The sequence below is a fragment of the Alternaria triticimaculans genome (genome assembly GCF_023758025.1).
Source record: "Alternaria triticimaculans strain BMP 0046 chromosome Unknown scaffold_5, whole genome shotgun sequence".
Taxonomy (NCBI): domain Eukaryota; kingdom Fungi; phylum Ascomycota; class Dothideomycetes; order Pleosporales; family Pleosporaceae; genus Alternaria; species Alternaria triticimaculans.
In genome coordinates this window covers 393,446-416,668 of record NW_026055962.1, presented here as the reverse complement: position 1 = coordinate 416,668, position 23,223 = coordinate 393,446, and the positions used below count along the sequence as shown (strand labels likewise).

General features: G+C 52.9%; 5 protein-coding genes across 5 annotated transcripts; 2 read left to right on the top strand and 3 right to left on the bottom strand.

Annotated features, from left to right (window-relative positions):
* Positions 1 to 1,606: 1,606 nt before the first annotated feature.
* J4E78_004462 (uncharacterized protein) lies at positions 1,607 to 2,048 on the bottom strand (the record flags this gene model as incomplete). Its single annotated transcript, XM_049365091.1, has 2 exons — positions 1,607 to 1,931; positions 2,041 to 2,048. The coding sequence occupies 2 exons, from the start codon at positions 2,046 to 2,048 to the stop codon at positions 1,607 to 1,609; spliced, it is 333 nt and encodes a 110-aa protein (XP_049222892.1).
* A 422-nt stretch (positions 2,049 to 2,470) lies between these two features.
* On the bottom strand, positions 2,471 to 3,977 carry J4E78_004461 (uncharacterized protein; the record flags this gene model as incomplete). The annotated part of the gene is made up of 5 exons (XM_049365090.1): positions 2,471 to 2,634; positions 2,688 to 3,335; positions 3,383 to 3,510; positions 3,573 to 3,718; positions 3,768 to 3,977. The coding sequence occupies 5 exons, from the start codon at positions 3,975 to 3,977 to the stop codon at positions 2,471 to 2,473; spliced, it is 1,296 nt and encodes a 431-aa protein (XP_049222891.1).
* A 2,829-nt stretch (positions 3,978 to 6,806) lies between these two features.
* Positions 6,807 to 9,819, top strand: J4E78_004460 (uncharacterized protein; the record flags this gene model as incomplete). Its single annotated transcript, XM_049365089.1, has 2 exons — positions 6,807 to 7,469; positions 7,519 to 9,819. The coding sequence occupies 2 exons, from the start codon at positions 6,807 to 6,809 to the stop codon at positions 9,817 to 9,819; spliced, it is 2,964 nt and encodes a 987-aa protein (XP_049222890.1).
* A 516-nt stretch (positions 9,820 to 10,335) lies between these two features.
* On the bottom strand, positions 10,336 to 12,166 carry TUB1_1 (alpha-tubulin; the record flags this gene model as incomplete). The annotated part of the gene is made up of 7 exons (XM_049365088.1): positions 10,336 to 10,612; positions 10,666 to 10,858; positions 10,912 to 11,415; positions 11,465 to 11,536; positions 11,590 to 11,828; positions 11,892 to 11,950; positions 12,155 to 12,166. The coding sequence occupies 7 exons, from the start codon at positions 12,164 to 12,166 to the stop codon at positions 10,336 to 10,338; spliced, it is 1,356 nt and encodes a 451-aa protein (XP_049222889.1).
* Positions 12,167 to 15,909: 3,743 nt separating this feature from the next.
* J4E78_004458 (uncharacterized protein) lies at positions 15,910 to 20,313 on the top strand (the record flags this gene model as incomplete). The annotated part of the gene is made up of 3 exons (XM_049365087.1): positions 15,910 to 16,081; positions 16,138 to 19,612; positions 19,671 to 20,313. The coding sequence occupies 3 exons, from the start codon at positions 15,910 to 15,912 to the stop codon at positions 20,311 to 20,313; spliced, it is 4,290 nt and encodes a 1,429-aa protein (XP_049222888.1).
* Between the last annotated feature and the right edge of the window lie 2,910 nt (positions 20,314 to 23,223).

Genomic DNA, 23,223 nt, shown 5'->3' with positions numbered 1-23,223 from the left:
CTAGGTAACACATGCTCAGGCCGAGCCATATTGCGCGACATTCAATTATCGTATTCTACGACTCATTACATACGTAAAGCACCTCAGAAGCAAATATTTACCTCCTCCGCTCACCATACCCATAATCCGCTCTAATGAAATCCCACGCACACCGCTGAACCTCTATAGTTGCCTTCACACCCGCACAGTCATTCCCAAACAGACTTTTCCATGCCATCCTAAAGTCCCTCATTCTCTTATTAGTCACCACTGTCCATTCTTTCCGTGCTTGTTCATCCTGCAGTCCATGGGGAAGCCAGAAGCCTACTTGCTCGCCGCTTGGCTCGAATTCGAAAGGAGCGTGTGGATTGTGGCAGTAGTATGTACACGATGGATATTTCGGATCGCGGATGTCATCGCGGAGGCGACGCCGGCGGGAGGGACAGTGTTCTGGGCAGGGATCCGTTGGTGTTGGTATGGGTGACAGCGTGAGTGTGGGATCTACAAGCTCCTCGGTCGTCGAAGGCGGTGTTTGGATGCCTGTGGAGCTTTCGTCCTCACTGTCGATTTCGGTTTGTAGTCGAGATAGGTCATCAATATCTTCCGTATGCTCAACGTCGTTCCCCTCCTCTTCCTCTGCCTCTTCGATCTCCTCTCCGAACAGTATGCCTATGTTTCCTCTTTCAAGGCTGTCTTCCTCTTTCTCGACCTTCTCAACATATACCCGCTCCTCATTCAACTTCTCATCAGGCACATAGCATGTATGGCCCGCATTCCACTCTCCAAACCCACCCCATGTCTTCAGTGCCTCCATTACACTCTCAATGTCGCAATTTGACCTCAACACGACCGCCGCAAACCAGTACCCTGGCTGCACAAACACATCTCCCCTCTCTTCTTTCAACGCTAATGCCATTCTAGAGCAATTTTGGCATCGACACTTGAACTCTCCCACCTCCAATATATCCACCGCCCCAAACTTCGGGAAAGCAGAGAGTCTGTCAAGCAACCTCCAAACCGCAGACTTATTCACCGAGCTGCGCTCATCAATCGGAAGACAAATCGCTTCCTCTGTTGCAAGGCCCTTAGTGACCAACATCCTCCAAGCTCGGTAGTGCCTCGCTTGTAATTCATATCTCTGTTTGAGACTGAGAAAGAGAGGGGCGAGCGCGCGAGCCTGGCGGACTGGCCAATCGTAAAGAAGTTGTGAGGCCATCGCGCTAGATAAGTAGATCGACTGGTAGAGGGAGTCGTGGTGGAGAGGATGGCCATTTCCACCGCGAGATAAGACGCGGAGGAGCTCTCGCGTCATGGTGAGATCTACTTGGATTGCTTGTGGGCGCGTTGGCCACAGTGGTTGGGGTGACATGTTGGACATCTTCTAAAGCGGTGTTGCGAAATCGTCTTGGGGTGATGTTCCTGTGGTGTGTGTGGTAGAAATGTGCGAAGCAAGTAGAATGCTTGCGGGCATGTATTTATATGTCTAAGTTGAGATAGAAAAAATATTCGAAGAGCGAGGGCGTCGACCATGGTTTCATACTCGGCTGACCAACGAGGACCCTTACATATCGAACCATTAGTCACCTCTCTACCAGCTACCAAACTACCACTCCATATTAAACCCCCCTCAAAGGCTCGTAGCTTTTCCTTTACCCTTTCCAACACTCTCGCTCAGCTCTTTCAAATCCTTCTGGTATTGCTCAATCGTCTTCGGCGGCATCCCCACCTCCCAGTCATCTTTACTCCCAATTCCACCTCCATCCACTTTGACATATTTCTTCTCCACCCTGACATTCCGTTCTCTTCCAAACCCACCTCCGAATCCGCTTCTACCTTCACTATCCATTCCACTGACTTTGCTACCGCCGTCTACCTTCTTACCCTTCTCTGCCTTGCTCACCTTCCTCTTCGTCTTTTTCGCCTCCTTTTTCCTCTCTCTCTCGTTCTCCAATCTACACGGCCTGCAAAACCCAGTCTCAGTTCCATCGCTCAACACTCTAGTATGACCATCTATGCCTCGAGAGGTAGTCGTGTCGCGCAAGATTCTCAGATTTGTCCTACATGCACATGGGAGGTTGTTCGCAGCTGCTTGGCAGGGGACTACATCGCCGACGTTGCTGTACTCGTGGCCGCACTCTCGCCAGTAAGTTTTGTATTGAGTGCATAGAGCTGGAGCGGTGGTAAGGGGATTTGGATTCATCGTAGGGTTGAATGCAGCTGAATGGCGGAGGTTGGTTCTCACGGTTTTCCAGAAGAGAGAAGTAGGTAGTCCTTGCGGTCAGGTGCTAGAGTTTATTGCGTGCTATGGATAATGATGGTGACTGTCGCCATGAGATAGAGCCAGCAGACAATAGGCAGAAGGTGGTGAATGATCAGTTCTGCGCCAATTTCACGTCAGACCACGTGAGTGCGTCACTGTCAAGCAGGTTGAGAACGTTCCACCTAGCCAGACCTGCGCATACATTATCTTTGCCATCTTGTATAGTAAATCTTACTGCTTCTCAGGATATCCCATCTTTGCTTCGTCTTCCGCTGTTCCAAACCCTCCCCAGCCCTCAAACTCGTCCGCGAACTTGACTGCTGCACTGAGCCAGTGGTTTGATTTGTCACTACCCTTTTCCCATGTCTCCTCCGCTACCTTCAACGCACGCAATGCTGCGTCATGTCAGTCAAGAACACCGCGGTACGGCAAGAGGCTCGTAACATACCTTTGACGTAATGCGCATCAGTCGAATGTGGTCCATTCAAGGCCTTGTCCACAACATGCTTCCAAGTCTTCTTCTGGCTGTCGTCACCAGTCATCGCTTTACCCATATCGATCTCTGGCCTCGTCTGGGCAATGTATACAGCTAGCGCGAACAGCCACCATTGCCGTAGAAGACTGACATGGAACTTGGCCGGTATCAACGGGAGAAGGATGCGAATAGCGTGAGAGCTTGTAAGCACATGTACGAGGAAGAAGTCGTACTTTCCCTTCTCCGGTCGTGGTGTTCCAGTCAAAAGCCCCAAGCCGACCTCCTGAGCAGCTTGGAACTGTTCGTTCGGGGCGGTAATTTCCCAAGCATTCCAGTACTCCAGAAAGGCTTCTTCACGCTCCTCCAGCACTTTCGTGATGTCGCCGCTGCGGTGATCGTACAGTCCATCGAAGCGCTTATCCTTGCGCACCTTGTCCAACAAATCGATGAGCCCGGTGTGGTCCCCAGTCGTCTCGTGAGGGCTGGGCTTCGTGTATTTTGGATCGTCGATGTATTTATGTAGCGGACTGTAGAAGCAAGAGCCCATCGCTAGGGCTTCGATCGCAACGGTCGTGGAGTTGAGCTCGTAAGCGTAGCCGAGATGAATGAGAGGATGCGCAACTGCATGGGATTAGCGATATTCGGGCTTTGGAAGAGCGCAAGCTTACGTCCTGAAATGAGGCCGTTGATCAGCGGTTCTTTGCCCTTGAGCAAGAACTCCTCAAGAACTTCCTCAACATCGTACTTCTTGCTCACGAGCTGATCCTCGAAGAAATCAATGAATGCGCGTTGGTATCTGGCTGCCCATTAGCGACTGACCCTGATCCTATTGAATCGCACCATCATGCAGCTACTTACTCGCGCTTCCCCAGAAACTCTCGCCAGTCGTCCTTTGTTATCTCACCAGGCGCATCATGCCAAGGTTCCAGCACTTCCGCCTCCCTCTCGTAGATCTCGTTCAGATGCTCTGCGGTGCCTCCCAGAAGGTAAGCCGATCCCAGGATCTAGGGTACATGCTTAGCAGCTACAGCCTTTACAGGAGGAGCAGCATACGTGCGGTGTATGGTTGTGAAAAGTGAGATTGTGGTATATGATTGCGTAGTTGGCGTGGTTCGCTTTGAGTAGGTGCTTGAGAGTTCGCGGTCGCTTCTCTGCCGAGGTCTCGATGTCGTGGATTTCTACTGAGGGGAGGTCGACGGTAAGATGCGTGCCTTCGCCAGCGCGAAGAAAAGAAGGCAGTGATATTCTTGGTAAGCTGAACATTGTGTCTGTGTGGTTGCAAAAGTCATGAGAGTTTGCGGGGAAGATGCGCATCTGAGAGCTCGCGTCGCGCCTTCCTCGTTCTGGTATGACGTGATGTCCTCGCGACTTTAGCCCAATCGGGATGAGCAGTCTCCAAACAACATCACAACATCGATCGTTTCCTTCGTCTCTACTCCTACATGCTTTAAGATATATGAGGTTTGCCAGCATACAGTTACTGCATTAGGTAACAACCTGTGAGCGTGGATTATAGCAGGTGTGAATGGAGTCCGCTCACCTCACTCCTCAATGCTCACCTTCGCACTTCCCTGTAGTATAGTGAGTGTATCTAGCGGACTCCTGCCTTCTCTACCCTAAATGTATCTATCATAGACATGAGGTTTGTAAACAAAATTACTTCATGCCCAATCGGGAAGGTTCGCTAGGGTGTAGATTCCTGCAGGATGTAGCATGAAGGACATGAGCTTCATTTCGCCCTTCGGCTTTCTCTTGTGCTGCAGGCTCTTCTTATCCACTTCACCGCGGTATTGCGATATTTTACACCTTTTCAAACATTGCCTGTCCACTCATTGCTCAAACAGAAAGCAGACCAAATGAATGCATGCTCAGATAGGCAGTTGTCTCACGTCCATCGATTGCTGCGAATTTTGGATGGAGAGGGTTCCCTCGCCAATTCCACCCTGAACCGGACTACTAAGAGAGTTTTGCTTTTCACAGACAGGGACGCTACAATCGATGGAAGTCGGATATTGCCTGATGTAGTAGTGTATCGTCCCATACTGCACGGGACAACGGTGCTTCGGCAAGCCATGGCACTCGACCGTTGAATGCCACAATTCCTTTCACGACAGCGAACAAGCATATCATATTCTCGAGAAGCCTACCGGATCTTCCATTAGACATGATGTCGTAGATAGTTTATACTGTTCACTTGTCTTATGGACATATACATTTGCACGCTCTTTCGCAATATACACAGCTGTCGAATACGTATATGGCGAATATAGTATATTGATCATCAATGGGAGCAGAGACAACAATAGCTGTGTTCTAAGAGAAGGTTTATTGCATACCTCTTTGATTCTTGCTTGATGATGATGTCTTCAAGGGTTCACGGGTTGGAGTGAGGTCCTTAGCCATCATCCGTTCACTAATCTTGAAGCACCCAAGTCGACACCGCAACAAAAGCTCCGCGGCGATCAATTGGAAAAATGCTGCTCTGACGTAGTGCACTAAGAGTTGTTCTACCTTACATCACAGCAGGTTACCAAAGACGCTTCCGCACAGGATACGGGTTATGACATACTGCAGAGCGACCCACCACGTTTAGTACAGGCGGAAATCGGGCTTTGTACGAGCCGAGCGGCCTTCCTCCACCACAACTGCTGAGGACGTATCGCTTAGACTTCTTCCTGCGAGGACACGTCCGCTGTTGAAATCACGACTCGTCAATATGGAGACGCTGTGGAGTGTTTTCCGTCCGCCATGTCGTTAAATTGGTGCAACGACGAGGTGTGAGGTAGTTGCCGCCTTATCCGATGTCTGGAACTGATGCAGCACAGGGAACGCTCATCCTGCGCACATCGTCGGATCACATCTGGGGAGAAAGATGGAGACAGTGCGATACAGCGGGTCTGGACGCTGACACGCTGGAGTCGAGATCTCTGGTGCTGTCAGTGTTGTGCATCGATCCTGACCCCCACGACGCGATCCAAGGAGAGCCTTGGTATGCAGGGGCGGCATTAGGATCGGCACGCGACAAGCTTTTCTCGAACGCCGCGGGCGGTTTGAAACAGCCTTCCGCGATAACGGCAATGACCCTGGAAATTAAGGATAAGGCTTCCTAGGCATGTGAAAGGCGACAAAGAACAACGGTTGAGAAAGTTAGAACGCGTCACGACCGACTGGGCGGCCGAGCCGCACCTCTCTCCAACTTTCGCCCTGTCGCGCGACCTTCATCGACTGCAGACGCTCAAAATAGACACACTTTGCAGAGTTTTGAGGGACCGACACAGGAAGCGTCCGGGACCTGCATTGCGATGCTGCGTGACGTCGGTGGCTGTCGCTAAGAGCTTGTGCTGGCAGACCTAACGGCGTATGCGACGCCGCTGTCATGGCATTTTCGACCGAGATAGATAGCCGCAGGCGTGGTTGAGGGCCATTCTAGTATATTCGATGGCTGTGGTTGGCGCAGACGCGTATCCTTACAGCTTTGTGTACCAGATTCGGTCCCAACAGAGATTCTAGACAAAGCGACGCGGCCCACCCGGTGTGCTTGCCATGGCCATAACACGTCCGCCGTCGGTTCCATGACCCATTTTTCTATGCGCCAGTCACTGTCGAAGGGTTGGCGTCGAATTTCAGGAATCGCAGATCGGGTGTCCCCAAAAATAATCCCTGGCCCAGCGCTGCTCCTGCTCCTTTAACCCCGGGCGAGCTCCACATCTCACTTGCTAACATCGCTGCTGTCCATCCCACAGTGTTGTCTTCTTCTCTTTTCTTACCACCTCTACCGCACATTAATCACTACGGGAACCGCCATTTTTCTTCATCACTCGCTAAAATCTTTTCTGGATACGTCGGCACCGAGCTTGACGTCATCCCGTTGCAGCAGTTCGCGTTTGACCCTGGACCACCGGAAGGGCGAGCGCAAGCCATTGACTGCTGGTTTGGCGTAAAAAAGGATACCATTGTTTCAGCAATCGCATTTTGCGTTATCTACAAAAAATCGCCGCAAAATCAAAACACAGTCGCTACCTCATCGCTCTCCCAAGGTAGCCTCTCGATCGGATTTCCTATCGAACCTTGGTCTGGGCGCCACTCTCCACTATGAGTACACCGAATTATGAGCGGCCAGAGCCGACATACGACATGGACAGCAACATGTCCCACCACCAGCAGCGATCTTCCGACGAGGACGGCACAGTTGTGGGGGACGATCATCAGCGGCCATTGCGTGTAGATACTGCCGCACGGCCACCGCACAACAGATCACGATCTGGCACCCACCTTACCGTCGAAACCGCACATGATATCCCAGCAATGAAGGGCATACAGTCACCGTCGCAAACGCGTGAGCAGGCGAGCAGGCTCAACGATGACCTTGCAGTTCTCGCCATTGAGCAGGGTCTGGATGAGAAGGAGGCTCTTAGGCGCAACGCGTCGATGAACCCATCCATGACGCGCGTGCGATCCCGCCGTGAGGACCTCGTAGACGACTTCGACGCGGCGACGAACCCATTGCACGAACAAGCGGCTCGCTATACGCCACCCGAAAACCCAACCACAAGCTTCTCCAAGTTCTTCAAGAAGGTACACAACTCATCATGGCTTGTTAGGTACTTTACGTACATTACGCCCATGGTGCTCTTGATCCTCATTCCTTTGATGGTTGGCATATTTGCATTCCCCAATGCGAACGTTGGAGGCGTCAAGCTTGTCTGGTTCTCAATCTGGCTAATGATTGTGTGGCTGACACTGTGGGCTGGAAGAGTAAGCATCTCCGTCTTCCTAGTTTTACAACCACTAACATCCATCGCAGGTGCTCGCCAAACTTCTCCCATGGCCTATTGGTCTCGTATCTTCCCTCTTTACGAACAACAGCAAGAAGTGGAGAGACATGGGCAAGCAACTCGAACTTCCAGCTACTTTGTTCTTCTGGTGGTTGGCCATTGAAGTATCTTTCCTCCCAACAATGAAGAACCACCACGTCAACGGCGACAAGAACACGCGCGACTGGGAAGGCACCATGAACAAGGTCCTTGTAGCTCTCTTCGTCGGATTTGTGCTCAACTTCATCGAGAAGATCATTATCCAACTCATCGCCATCAGCTTCCACCTGCGAACTTACCAGGACCGTATTGAGCTGAACAAGTTCCAGATTGGTAGTTTGGCGAAGCTGTACAGGTTTTCCAAAGAGAAGATTGCCATGGAAGATTCCGAGTTTGAGCAGGGCGACGACAACGCTCCATCGGGCGCGCGCACCCCCGGTCAGGTTCTCACAGAGGCACAAAAGAACATCAAAGTCGGTTTCAACAAGTTTGGAGACATCGCTGGAAAGGTCGCTGGAGACTTCACCGGTCGTGCGGTTACTGGCAGTGGCCATCCTCACCAGGTTGTTCTGCAACTCATTGGTACTACCAGCGGCGCTCAGGTTCTGGCTCGCCGTCTGTATCGTACCTTTGCGCGACCTGAGACCGAAACTGTTCATTCCGAGGACCTCAACAATGCCTTCGACAGCGACGAGGAAGCCACTGCTGCATTCTCCATGTTCGACAAGGACATGAACGGCGATATCTCCATGGAGGAACTCGAAGCTGTCTGCGTCGAGATTGGCCGTGAACGCAAGTCTATTACCGCCTCCCTGAAGGATCTCGATAGCGTCGTCTCCAAGCTCGACGATGTCTTCATGTTCATAGTGCTGATCATCACTATCATCGTGTTCATCTCGCTGATTTCGACCTCCGCCGCCGGTGTCCTAACATCCGCTGGTTCGACCCTTTTGGCTCTATCTTGGCTCTTCTCAGCAACCGCTCAGGAGTTCCTCCAGTCGTGCATCTTCGTCTTCGTCAAGCACCCCTACGATGTCGGTGACCGTGTCATGATTTACGGTAACACCGGAGATCTCGGCCGCGGTGACGATTATTTCGTCAAGGAAATTGCTCTCTTCTACACGGAGTTCAAGAAGATGCAAGGTCACGTTGTCCAAGCACCCAACAGCTACCTCAACACGCTCTTCATCCTTAACCACCGTCGATCGGGTGCCCTTGCCGAAGCCATCCCCATCATCATCAAGTTCGGTACAACGCTCGAGCAAATCGAAAAGCTCCGCAACGTGCTCCTCGAGTTCGTCACTGCCGAGCAACGCGAGTACCAGACCAATATTCTCACGGAACTGCGCGCCGTCCAAGAAGTCCACTGGCTCGAACTCAACGTCGTCTTCTTCTACAAATCCAACTGGCAAAACGAACTGCTCAGGTTGCAGCGCCGCAACAAGTTCATCTGCGCCCTCACCATGGCCATTCAGGAATGCGAAATCGAAGGACCCCGCATGCGCTACCCTGGTCAGAAAGAATCTTTCCCGGTTTACATGCAGAATCTACAGAACCCTGCTACACCTGGTGTCGGTATCAATGGCAACCCAGACCACCCCAACGGCACCATCCGCAACCAAGCCCAGGATCAACCATTCGTCGCACCCGCAGAAGGCACATCAGACTCTGCCACCGGAACCGGCGCAGGAACAACCCGCACCGGCTCCATTCTAAAGAAGCCAGAGACCCTCTCCGCAATGGGCCGCCGCGTCGACTTCTCGCTCGGAATGAAATCAATGGGTCTAGACGACCCCAGCGGCGACGTCCTCGACGACCGCGAAAACGCATCCCGCGCCCGCGCAACCGTCGTCCGCGTCACCTCGCCCTCCCGCTCTCAAGACCGAAACAACGACCGCCAATCCAATGACAGCGCACGCAGCACCGGCCTCCAACGCGTCGGCACAAACGCCTCATCCACTACCCGCGAACGCACACATCGAAACCGCTTCTTCAGTCGCAACCGCTCTGGCAATGATGTCGAAGCGGGTATGGCTGATATTCCTGAAGGCTCAGGCTACGACACCCCGCCTAAGAAGAAGAACACGCTTGATCCGCGCAGTGGCCTTATTAGTCCCCGTGCTGTGAGGAGCAGTGGCGGCGAGGATGAAGTGCCTATCACGAGGGTGGGCAGTGCGGATGTGCCTAGGAGTACGGGTGCGTTGGCGCCTAGTACTGCGGATAGTGAGAGGACGTTCGGTCCACCAGCGAGAAGTCGCACGGAGGGGATTGAGATGAGGAGGTTTCATTGAGGAAGCTCATTGACCCTCTTACTCAAAGTGTAGAGACAGCTGCGGAGTTGAAGCTGTCAGAAAAAAGTCTCATTCTGTCATTCCCTCATTCTATTCCTCGCGTCTGTACAGCGATATCGCTCAGCGTTTTAGTACTCCGTTTACACTAGACTAGTCGACAGACAGACAGCCAAGGGCAGTGCGCCGGGCTCCTCTCCTTTCCTTCAATTTGTAGATTTGTAAATAATTCTCTTTCTAGCTCTAAGGCTCTATCGTTGAGAGACCAACGCGATAGTACCAACAAATTGCGACAATATCGCTACTTCTCAGAACCGACAAAGTTTCGTGATCATGGGTCCCACGTGCCATCATTCACATCATTCTTACATCACAACAAGAGCAGATCATCGTTTGAAAGTAAGACTATGCATTCGCGCATAGTTTCTCCATTCCAAGACTACTAATCCCCCCAGCTCGTCGTAGCAAGCCTTACAAACAACATCATTCCCTTTGCCTCCTTCCCGTATCTGTAAAAGCCTAGTACTCGCCCTCCTCAACGTCCTCCGCATCAAGCGAGTCCTCAGCAACCTCCTCGTAATCCTTCTCCAGCGCAGCGAGATCCTCACGTGCCTCGGAGAATTCTCCTTCCTCCATACCCTCACCCACATACCAGTGAACGAAAGCGCGCTTCGAGTACATGAGATCAAACTTGTGGTCAAGGCGGGACCAGGCTTCGGCGATGGCGGTGGTGTTGGACAACATGGCGACGCTGCGGTCGACGGAGGAGAGCTCGCTGCCGGGGACGCTGATGGGCCTGGGATGTCTGTTAGTAAAGATGCATTGTGACACAAGTTAGAATGAACGTACTTGGTGTAGTTGATTCCGAGCTTGAAACCAGTGGGGCACCACTCAACCAAGTTGAAGGAGGACTTGGCCTTGAGGGCACCGGCGGCGGCGGAGCAGTCGCGGGGGACGATGTCTCCACGGTACAGAAGTGCGACAGCCATGTACTTTCCGTTGCGCGGGTCGCAGACAACCATCTGGTTGTTGGGCTCGAAGCCTATCGAAGTTAGCAAACTGTCACAGATACTGCAAGGCCATACGAAGACATACACTGGAAGGTAAGGTCGGAAACCTTGAAGCTCTCGTGGGAGCTCTTCTTGGCCGAGATGACAGGCGCGTAACTGATGAGCGGGTAGTGGATACGCGGGTATGGCACAAGGTTGGTCTGGAACTCGTTCAGATCGACATTGAGCGCACCATCGAAGCGCAAGCTCGAGGTGATGGAGCTGACAACCTGGGCGATCAGGCGGTTGAGATGCTCGTAGTTGGGACGGGGAATGTCCAAGCTGCGCCTGCAGATGTCGTAGACAGCTTCGTTGTCAACAAGGAAGGTGCAGTCGGAGTTCTCGATGGTGCTGTGTGTCGACAGAACAGCGTTGTAGGGCTCAACGACGGAGGTAGACACGCGAGGAGCAGGGTATACGGCGAATTCGAGCTTGCACTTCTTGCCGTAATCGGTCGAGAGGCGCTCGAGGAGGAGCGCACCGAAGCCGGAACCGGTACCACCACCGAAAGAGTGGAAGATGAGGAAACCTTGGAGGGACGAGCAGTTGTCTGTGTTTGTTAGTAGGCGCATTGAGCCGATCTCGGGGATTGTGCTTACCAGCAACGCGACGGATCTTCTCAATGACGCTGTCGACCATCTCCTTGCCGATAGTGTAGTGACCACGCGCATCTACTCCCGTCAGTATGTCTGCATCTGCATTCCCAATAGCTTCCAAGACGCACAGTTGTTGGCGGCATCCTCCTTGCCGCTGATCAACAGCTCAGGGTGGAACAGCTGGCGGTAGGCTCCAGTTCGGATCTCGTCAATTGGCGACGGGTCCAAGTCGACGAAGATGGAACGGGGCACGTATTTGCCGCTGCCGGTCTCGGTGAAGAAGGTCTCGTAGGAGCCACCCTCGCCGAGCTCCTTCGCATCGGGGTTGGGACGGCCATCGGGCAGCAGGCCGTGCTCGAGGAGGTACCTGGGGTTATCGTGTCAGTCTTGACTGTAGGCGTCGGGGCGCATGCGGTTCGCGACAACGTACAGCTCCCAGGCGCTGTTGCCCAGCTGTGTGCCAGCTTGGCCGATGTGAAGGTGGCAGATCTGTAGCTTGGTGTTAGCATTGCGCGTGCTGGGGTCATTCAATTTCCTGGAGTGTTGTAATCTCCAAGCTCTTTCATCTCTTCTTGCTTCTTGCTATTTAGCCACGGTAGAGCTTCATCTCGTCCATGTCGGCGCATGAAGCCCCCGCATCTCTTCGCATACTGCGATTGAACACTCGGCCAGAAACAAGCCAACTTGACGTACCTCTCCTCGCATGGTTACGGTGTTGCTGTGTCAAACAGACGACTGTCGAAGGAACCTCTCGTTTCCGGCGTCGACGCTGGAGGCAGAAGTGTTCTGGGTTCAAGCGGTGAGGAGCGCCGCGTTGGACTAGCTTGGTGGGGTCGCTGCAGGGGCCGCACGGTTTTGTTTACGCGACCGTCGCGACAAAGGCGCCTTGCCACTTACAACCAACAGAACCGTGGCGCCCATGCGGCACAGCGGGGAGACCGCCTTTTGCCAGGGATCCCTCTTCTTGCGGTGTGATGAGCCGATGAAACTGCGCTTTGGAGGACTTTGCAGCTGTCAATCTACGGTGTGAAGCTAACAACTGGTATATTAGTGAAGTACAAAGATGCCGATCCTAACGATTTGAGCGTAAGCCTCGTGCGCCAAGCTGGATGATAATGCGAACCATTTCCATTTCTAGTCTAAGCTGCCTCGATTGAACGGACAGGGGGATATCTCATGTGCTGAAGGAAACCAAAAGCGCCTCCCATGTGTATGCTTCTTTGTGTGTTCGCGCTTGTCTCGTATGCCGTAGGAGTCCTAGGGTGAGTACGACAATGCTCCTTACATCTCAGCATTACTCTCCAGGCCCATCGGCCACAGCCTCCTCGCCCTTCTTGCTCCACTCACCAGCCGAAGCATCGATTTCACGGGTCGCACTCTCTCTAGCTCCACTCTTGCTGTAAAACTCGTGAACGTCCTCGCATCCCTTTGGCGTCCTGCACAGCTTGCGGGCATCTGCAGACGCCGTCTTCCAAATCACCTCTCTGACCTCTTTGCCGACCTTTTCAATAGCGTCCATAGCCCAAATGACATCAAGATGCTCGTACCCCTCGATGACCTTGGAGTGTACGACATCGACATGTGGCTCTCGACCGTGTTCGAAACGGCGTAGAAGGCGACGACCATCTACTAGGTCGTCGGAGCCACAGACCCATAATGCAAAAGGAGGAGTTTGCGGACCGTACCACGCGTAGCGCTCAGCTTCTCTCCTGTCCTTCTGATGCTCATCGTCGGATTCATGTGGCGGACTTCCGGCCTTAGTCTTCGTCTGCTCGATCACCTCGTCTTCCTTGTCTTCCATAATCTTCTCATCTCTTGTGGCCAAGATGCATTTCTGCTTCGCGAAACATTCTCGTCCGAGCCACCATCTCATGCTCTCGGCGCTGACGTAGACGGGGGAGAATTGAAACATGCGATTTCTCAGATCACGTTCCCAGCGGTCGTCCGTCCAGTTGAACAGAAAGGCGAAGACACGATAACCCATGGAGCCGTAGAACTTTCCGGGAAGTAGACCATGCATAACCATCATGAATGGAATGAAGGCGTGGATGCCGAAAACTGTCCGGAACATGTTTGGACTGATGACTTGCATGAACTTGAACTGGGCTTTTCCGATCAAGGGACCAGCGTAGGCGGCAGGTGCTAGTGCGCAGAACACAGATATCTTCTCGCCAATCTCAGGTCGCTGTTCCTTCGCTAGTGCCACAAGAGTTTGTGTGGTGCCCTGGCTGTGCGCAATGAGACCCAGCTTTTCGAATCCGGTCTCCGAAAGTACGCGAGAGGTAAGGGCGGGCAAGTCCATGACACCCATCTGACGAATGTTCCAAGCCCACATGCGCGGGTCTCCGTATTGCAAAGTGGTATGGCGAGGTTTGAAACCGCATCTGTTGTTGCCAAGCCAGACATCGTAGCCGGACTTTGCGAGGAAGAAAGCGAGACTGTCGTCATCGTTCGTGCAGTAAGCGCCTGCGGACTGCAAAAGGCCGTGGATCATAAGGACTGGGTACTTCTTTTCACCTTCTTCATATTGCGACCCAGCAACACCCGTGCGATCTTCAGGGAAAAGCTCTGGTGAATGTGGGGAACGCTGGCCGTCATTCGTGCGCTTGTAGTCACGAGGATTATACAGATGCCAGAGTTCGATGATGAAACCATCTTCTGTCTGGACGTCGAAGATCTCGCAGTCAAGTCCTACTCTTCGTGCATAGTGGCGCACGTCGCAGACTAGAGGATCGGGACCGCCTTCCAATGGCTCGAACTCATCTGTTGTTCCACCATCTTCTCCATTCTCCAGTTTTTGAGCTGACGGCATTGTGTCTCGCTTCTTCCATGCTCTTTCTGCTTCCCTTCTTGCTTGCTTTCGCTTGGTCTCCTCTTCGTAGAACGGCCTTCGCTTCTCAGCGTCGCGGAAAGTTAGCAGTAGGAACAGATGTTTGCACATGCCAGGAAGGGACGTAAAGCCTGCACCTAAGACTATGACGAGAAGGAACAAGAATGACAAGATGCCGGACGAGACTCGGAAGAACCAGCACTGGCATTTCCTTAGAAGCGTTGGCGGTCCATACATGGGCAGAGGCGGGAAAAGAGGATTTGTCTTCGAAGGCGCTTTCGAGTCACCTAGTGGGACATCAGACTTCCCTTCGCCATTCATGTCTGCTTCTTTCGGAGGTATGCCGTGTATCGTTCCATCTTTTGCTTCGCGCAGCCGCGGTGAGAAGGATTCTTTCTTAGTAGGATCACGGTCGTCAATAATGTCTCGCAATTCGTTGAGCTTGGTCGCTTCTTCCAGAGGAACAGCAGGTAGTCGATGGCCGTCGGCAGTTTCGATGACAGGATCTTGCGGAGTTATGAACCGTGCTTCAACTGCCTGTGTGGAACCTGTGCCCTCATTCTCTTGCTCTGGTGTGTATTGTCCGAGACGCTTAGCCTGGTGTGCGAAGTCGACTGCAGCCTGTGTCTTGGACTTTCTCTTTTCTTCATGATGATTGAACTGCTCTTCAACACGGTGTTTGGCGGCTGTGATAGAGGCCTTCGGCATATTGATCTGGGGAAAGCCCTATGGTTCGGCGACGGTGGTGTGGAGCGTCCAGGGTCGCGTGGAGCATAGGTACGGATGCCGGCAAATTAGTCCCTCTTCAGTGTTGTAATCCCAAGTGGGCGGATCGCAGTCCTCTGTACGCGCAAAAGGGCTGTGAGATGCTGGAGCGCGGTTGAGAGACATGTTGCGGCTTTTTTGTGCATCGCAGTTTTGACGCGGTGGCTGCGCGCGCCTTGTTTGGCAAGAGCATTACGTCAGGAATGGATGAGGAAGCGGCAAATCAGCGATCATGTTGCAGAAGGATGCATCTCAACGACCACATTTAGAAACCCCATAGCGGGTGATGCAAGCAGGGTTTGCGGTTTTGTGGCAATGGTTTACATGTCGCATGCACTATTTATTAACATGTGAAGAGGCTGCGGACTTGACTCCGGAATCGCGAATTCCAACGTCAACCATTTCTGGGAGATAGCGAGACTGAATATCATTTACGTCGGAAGGTATCAGTAGAGCGGTATCTACACTTGATGTGGCAGGTATACTGCTTGTCGAAGATATGCACATGCTGTGGTCAACGTGTGACGTGTGATGTACGACAGGCCACTTGCGGCCCATTGAAGCCTTGTTGAATCTCAGTGTGAACGTTCAACTTGGACTACTGGACTACAGACCCGAACAACACAAGCCAACATGTAATTCTGAGTCGTGCATGCTCGTGGGATTCCTGCTCCCAATCAGTTGAGTGGACGCGGGGATTCGTGGCAGGTAACCATGTCCGAGCGGGCTAGTTCTGCCGAGGCAATGCGGCTCTCTGGTGCTATCTGATGCCCGGGCTGATCGCACGCAACGAACAGAGCCGCGAATGCTCATACATCTGTTCATTGAGGCAGACATCCCTCGTTAATCCATCATGGACGCGCAGAATGGAGTCGCGAACCCACGGAAAAGAAGACGGAGAAGACGTCTTGACCGCCCTCCTATTTCGGCGCGACTACTGCTCGACGACCGCGTGAAGGGTGAGGTCGGAGTGCTGTCGGAGGATCTCTTCAATGATCTGTTCCCTGGAGCGAGCAAGAGCGCTGGTATGTGGAAGGAATGTTTGGTAGTAGATGGGAGAGGTGGCTGACAAGAAGAATAGCCAATGGAGATACGCCAGACTCGGATCGCATCCAACACGTCGCAATCACCCCGTGGCTGCCGACCTCCATCGCCGCTTCCCAGAACGCTCCCTGGACCATCCTGCCAGTGCGACCAGCCGACAAGACAGAAACCGGCACGGCGCGCCCGCATTCGTCACTCCAGATCCCCACGTCGTCTCTCGCCCTGCAGTCCTTCTCCCAGCTCCTCCAGAATGTCGCCCCGAACAAGACACAGAGACGGGATACGCCCATCGAGGTGCGCATATACGATGTTGTGCCGGTCGGGCTTGACACAGTTTACGTCAATTTGGACACGGAAGCGCTGCGGAAGCTGGACGAAGTACATGCGAAGTTCGGCGGAGGCTTCATTGCTCAGATGAATGGCTCGTCACGAGCTCCGAAGAGCCGCTATGTGGAAGCGAACGGAACAAAAGGCAAGGCGGTGGATCTTGCGGCGCAAGAGGAGGCCTGGCGACAGGCCGTACGCGAAGCCCTACAACTACCTACCGTCCTTCATACTGGCGACCTGCTTCCTCTGAAGCTTCCCGCCCATCCCATCACCCATGTCCCACCTCCACCAGCCAAGATCAGCGCCTCCGAGCCCGTGTCGCAAGGCCTCTTGCTACCGAGCACGAGGATCGTGATACTGCAATCGCATCGAAGCAGCTCTAAGCAGCCCGTCATCATGCCTCCGGTGAAACAGCCTCCGACGACCAACGGATTTGGCGACGATGATGAGGCTGACGACACCTCGAATGACACCTTCTACTCGGCCGCAGAGGACAACTCGCGCAATGTCTCTCCACCCGACGGGGAGTCTACAGACAACTTCGAATCAGAGCTCTCGGAGAGCGATGCGGGAGACCTGTCCGACGAGTCCGACGACATCATATCGCTGAACGCGCCTATGCTCCCGCCTCAGTCATCCGGTGCACTTTCCATCTTTTCCTCCGCGACCCCACGACCCGGCAACTTCGGACGCCCTAATGGCATCGCAACCCCAGGGTCGGTATACTCCAATTTCACAGCTACCACAGCCCGTGGCGGTCCGGCAAGCAAGAGCAAGGTCTTCAAAGCTCAGGGCCTTCTCCAGCGTGTCCCAGATGACCTTGTCCATCCGAAGCCGGGAAGCGAGGATGACGAGGAAGCGCGCGTATTCGTCGACATCAACACACTGGTCAAAGTCGGTTGCTTTTCGGGCGACTGGGTCAAGCTTGGGGGCACCGAAGCCCCTTCATCACATCCGCTCTGGGGCTTGGGTGCATTCGGCGGAGTAGACGAGGAAGATAATACGAATTGGCGCCCCGTCAGGGTCTTTGGCCTGCCAGAAAACATGTCCAAGAAGGTTGCGCGATATCCGGTACAAAAGATGGCAGATACCGACCGAAGAAGTAGTTTCTCGGGCTTCTCGCAACCAACCTCGTCATTGCATGCCTATCTCTCGCCAATTCTTCTCGCAAACCTAGGCAGTCCTTCTCACCTCCGCATCACTCCGCTAGCCCCCAGTCAGTCTTCTCATCTTCCTAGGAGCGCCATTCAGAAGCCACGTCTGAACAGCTCTTCTTTGCCTCCGTCTGCCAAAGAGGTCACCCTTATGAAGGTGTCAACGCCTCTGTCGTCAGATCGTCTACTTCAACCCAGTCTCTTCGCAGCATTGAAAGACCACTTTGAGCAAAAGAGGCGGATTGTAAAGAGTGGTGATTTGATAGGCGTATCAATCGACGAATCGCTTGGTCGGGCGGTATTCCAAACCACGACAGAAGAAGACGCTGGCAACGATGAGCTGCTGGCCAGAGCCAGACCAACCGCTAGCGATGAAAGTACCAGCGCCAACAGCCGCAATCCAAAGGTCGTGTCCTGGTTCAAGATTGGCAATGTATCGAGCTCTACCCATGCATCTCACGACGGCGAAGAGGCCGACATGTGGGGTGGTGCTGTCACAGTAGATGCTGCCAGTACCAAAATGGAGATGAACGGCAGCGAGCAGGGCAAGACTCCAGCTCCCATCAACAATGCCTGGCAATACTATCTTGGTGCCAAACGAGCCCCTGTTTCGAGCTCGCAGAAGACGATGTCACTAGACGAGCTGCCCAAGCCCTACATTTCATCACTTCGCAGACGGTTGCGAGAACTCATGTCTGTGGCTACCAGTCCGCGAGCCATCCACCTAGGCCTACCACCCATCGCAGTCTTGATCACCTCGACTCAACGTGGCATCGGAAAGTCTACCCTCGCTACGAAGGCTTGCGAAGACCTCGGTCTGCACACTTTTGCCATCGATGCCTTTGACATCATCACCGAAGGCGGTGCTGGAGGTGGCGATGTCAAAACAGAAGGTTTTCTGAAAGCTAGGGCAGAACGAGGATTGACATGTGGCGCTGAGTTCACAGCATTACTCGTCAAGCACGTCGATGCACTCAACGCCGATCGCATGAACACCGCGCTGAAAGAGATATTGACCGACTCCCGCGTGCTAATCGCAACTACGACCGAGATTGACAAGGTACCGGAAGGCATCCGAGGACTCTTCACTCACGAGATTGAGATGACAGCACCCGATGAAGGCGAACGAGAAGGTATTCTTAGAAGTATCGTCGATGATGCCGGTATTAGACTATCCCCTGAGGTAGACCTTGGAAATGTCGCTGTCAAGACTGCCGCTCTTGTAGCTGGCGACCTTGTGGATGTCGTTGATCGCGCTTTAGTCGCAAAGCAGCAACGTCTCGAAGCGCTCGCCGCATCCTCTACAAAATCGCTCTCATCGTCCGAGACAATCACCACACGCGACATCGAACTAGCAGGAGGTCACTTCAGCAACAGTCTCACAAAAGCCGATCTAGACACCGCAGTAGATGCAGCACGCAAGAACTTCGCAGATGCAATTGGAGCCCCCAAGATCCCCAACGTCGGATGGTCAGATGTCGGTGGTCTCACGCACGTGAAAGACGCAGTCATGGAGACTATCCAACTTCCCTTGTCACGTCCTGAGCTATTCGCCAAGGGCATGAAGAAGCGCAGTGGTATCTTGTTTTACGGCCCACCCGGAACAGGAAAGACGCTGCTTGCAAAAGCAATCGCTACGGAGTTTTCACTCAACTTCTTCAGTGTCAAGGGACCTGAGCTGCTCAACATGTACATTGGTGAATCCGAAGCCAATGTACGTCGTGTCTTCCAACGCGCCCGCGATGCCCGTCCTTGTGTTGTTTTCTTCGACGAATTGGACTCTGTTGCACCCAAGCGTGGTAACCAAGGTGACAGCGGTGGCGTTATGGACCGTATTGTCAGCCAATTGCTCGCCGAGCTGGACGGTATGAGTGATGGAGGAGAAGGTGTTTTCGTCATTGGAGCAACTAACAGACCTGATCTACTCGACCAAGCCCTACTACGACCCGGTCGCTTCGACAAGATGCTGTACCTGGGTGTCTCCGATACCCACGAGAAGCAGCAGACCATCTTGGAAGCTCTGACAAGGAAGTACGTCGCATTCCTCTCCCATTCCTCCATACCCACAGATGCTAACATGTTCTGCCAGATTCACACTCCATCCATCCCTCTCCCTCCAACGCGTATCACAAGGTCTCCCCTTCACATACACCGGAGCAGACATGTACGCCCTTTGCTCCGACGCCATGCTCAAAGCCATCACCCGCTCCGCCAAGATCGTCGACGAAAAGGTCGCTGCTCACAACGCCACCCATTCCCCTCCCATCACCATTGCCTATTTCTTCGACCATCTCGCCACAGAAGAAGATACCGCCGTCATGGTCACCGAAGAAGACTTTATGGAAGCCCATAAGGAACTCGTACCCAGTGTTAGTGCGGATGAACTCCGGCATTACGACAGGGTCAGGAAACAATTTGAAGGTGCGGGCAAGAAGGAGGATAAGAAGGAGAATGGAGCTGGGGCTGTGCAGGCTGTTCAGCTGGCGACTAGCGCGAAGGGGAAGGGTAAGGCAAAGGCGCCGATTGATGAGGTTGAGGATATGGTTGTTAGGACGGAAAACTTGGAAGTTAATGGGTTTGGCAATGGGGATGCGAATGGGGCGACTGGGGGGAGCGGGAGTGGCAAGGGTAAAGGCAAGGCGCCGGCGAATCATACGCCGGGGAAGAGTAGTGTTGATATCGCTGAAGGGGGCTTTGGCGATGCCACCATGGACGATGATTTGTACTCTTAGTGGCTTGTCTTGCTAATTGTAAATGGTATGATTGCATAGCGCGGTTGTTGTATTGCTGGCTGGGCTTTGCTGATCGATACTATCACTCTGCATCCAGTAGCGTCGTGCTCGCAAGACCGCCCGTCAATCCTCCACCGCTCCATCAGGATTCTCCCAGCCATACCTCAGCCTGCCCACCCACACAGCGAGTTCTGATACTTCCTGCGCTTCTCAGCCTCCAAGTCCCGAATTTGAATTGACGTTGTAACCTGTGGCGTCACCTTTTGAAGCCGCTCCGCCACGTAACCCCAGCGCTCCTCATAATCATGTTTAAACATTTCATCTGACCAGGAATGACAGAACGTGACCTCTTCTAGCCCTTTAAACCTCTTCAGTGACGCAAGACTTTTCTCTGTTGCCCAATGTGACGACACAGTCCAATAGTCAATATCGAGCTTCTTGATGGCTTGGATGAAAGACGGGGGCGTAGTGGCTGAAAATGTATTCAGAACCTCCGCAGTCGCGATGACGAATGTGTTGAGGCTATAAGGAAGGAGGGCTGCTTCGGCGTGGATCTGTACGCATACGGCTAGAAGGGGGAAAGCGGGCTTGTCGCGTTGGCAGAGGCGGGGCGTGTCGTGTTGGCAGAGGCGGGGCTTGTAATCGTCGGAGAAGGTAAGGGTACAGTTACCGAGCGCGTAGTGGTAGATGAGGTTTCGTAGCTCTGCTGGTAGACGGAGGAGAGGAGACCTCAGTTGGTTTGCTGCTGTAGCTTCGGCTTTCGTGATTTACGCCATCGTTTTAGCTGTCGGGACGGGTATGGGTATCGCGGCCGCTATTTGGATTGAGCGGTTGTGGTGGTGGCGTGGTCGTAGAAGTGGGAAAGTGCGAGGAAGCTTGGGGGTGCACGTGCTTGCAATAATAGTCAGGCAAGTGAAGGAGTAGAAATCCTTTCAGATCCAGTTGGTCATACGTAATGAGCGTAGGTAGTGCTTGACTGAGCGAAGGTAGAACAGGATAGAACTCTTTAATTTTGCCTTGTCTTATAGGAAAGTGCGGTTCTTCCATCCTATCCATGGTACTGCGATGACGCAGAGCGAGACGAGCCACTCATGATTCCCGAATTACATAACCACCACATACGCAAAGGTACTCCTCATCAAATGAGAGAGATCGCAATCCTTAGAGTCTGTCTTATAGGAAGATGAGCTTGTGGCTGATCATCGATCTCAGTAAGCTTTGCTGGAATAAACACCTGCACACCGTCTCATTTCAAGGCGCCCATACTCCCTTTCGTTTCTCATTACTCATAAGACTGCCCGTTGCGTGTCTTTAAAAGACAATTGCTTCATGCTCTTCGGCCTCCTCTTGACGCTCAGTCCGGAGTATCTCAGTAAAGCTCTTCTCACTGCTCAATCCGGAGTGTCTCATCAATGCTATTCTCACTGCCCAATCCGGTTCCCTAGGTATAAACTTATTTGTCGAAATTTTGACACCCGGTACATCCTTTCGCAGACCCTCCGCCAAAACCCGCAGCCCGTCCTGATATCGGGGAACCCTTAAATGATTGTCTGAACAGCTGTGTTTCAACCTGATTTGCTCCAAGCCCTTGAACTTTGCAAGTGAGGATGCAACGCGGGGATAATGAGTGTCGATGAAGCAGAGTGGGAGTTCCAGCGTTTTGATAGCTTCGATGGACGATTTAGTCATGCTAGTAACGAGGTCGTTGATCATGGTCGTCGATACAAGGTCGAACACACTGAGGCTGTAAAGCAGCATCCCAGCCTCGGCGGTGATCTGGGTGCATACTTTCAATAGCCCGAATGCCAGTGCAAATTTGTCGCGATAAAGTACTAGTACTTTGTCGCCGCGTAAACTCAACCTGATCCTCTGGCCGCCCAGCGCGTGCACCCAAATCTGATTTCGAAGTTCGCCAGGTAGGCGGAGAAGAGGAGAGTTCTGTTGATTTGCGGATGTTATCTGCGCCGTTGTTTGCGCTGTCGATATGGATTTGGACATTTGCAGTTGAGTGGGTGGAGTTGTCGGGTGCTGCAGCCACTGCACTCTCACGAATGGGAGAAGTCACAAGTATCGTGAGAGCGCAACAAGGTCTTGAAGTGCAGGCGGTGCCAAGGCATTCGAAGAAGTGAAAGAGAGCGTTTGCAAAGCCATGCACTACGATAGCTTACTACATTGGTATTGCTGTACCTTGTTACGTATGTACTGCATGAAAGTTGACTTTGGCTAATCCTCCTCATCAGACAACCTTACCAAAATGCAATTCCTGAAAACTGCGCCTTTAATTGTTTTCCTCGATCTCGATACTCGAACGCCTTCCTGCCACTTTGTGACAGTATTTCAAATCTCACTGTTCGTCCTACCACGTATGCAAACTGCAAACCGTCTCAGTAATGTCCCGTACATTTGTTTCCCATGTCACCGTCCCACGTCGTAATCTTGACATTAGGGATCGTTTCCCGCAGTAGTTTCGCAAAACAACCCACACGAGATAAGTCGGAGTTCCTCGACAAAAAGGAATTTGTATTGTAGCGTATCCTGATCTCCTTCAGACTTTTGCATTGAATCAGATGAGGTGACGTGTGATCTGGATTTCTGCAGACGTCTTTGGTGTGAATGACCAGTATCTCAAGGGCTCCAAGCTGTGATGTACTCATACTGCTCAGGAAATCATTGGTGCTGCTGGCGTCTGTGGAGAAGTGGAAGATGTTGAGGCGGTATGGGAGAAGGGCGGCCTCAGCGTGGATTTGTGAGCACACTCTTAGTAGCGCGAAGCGTGGGATGGGCTCTTCTGAGCAGAGGCGTGGCTGTGTTGTTCCCAATAAGACTCTATGTCCGCCCAACGCGTATTTGTAGATCTGGTTTCGTAGCTCGGCGGGAAGACGGAGAAGGCGGGAGTTGCGTTGGTTCGCT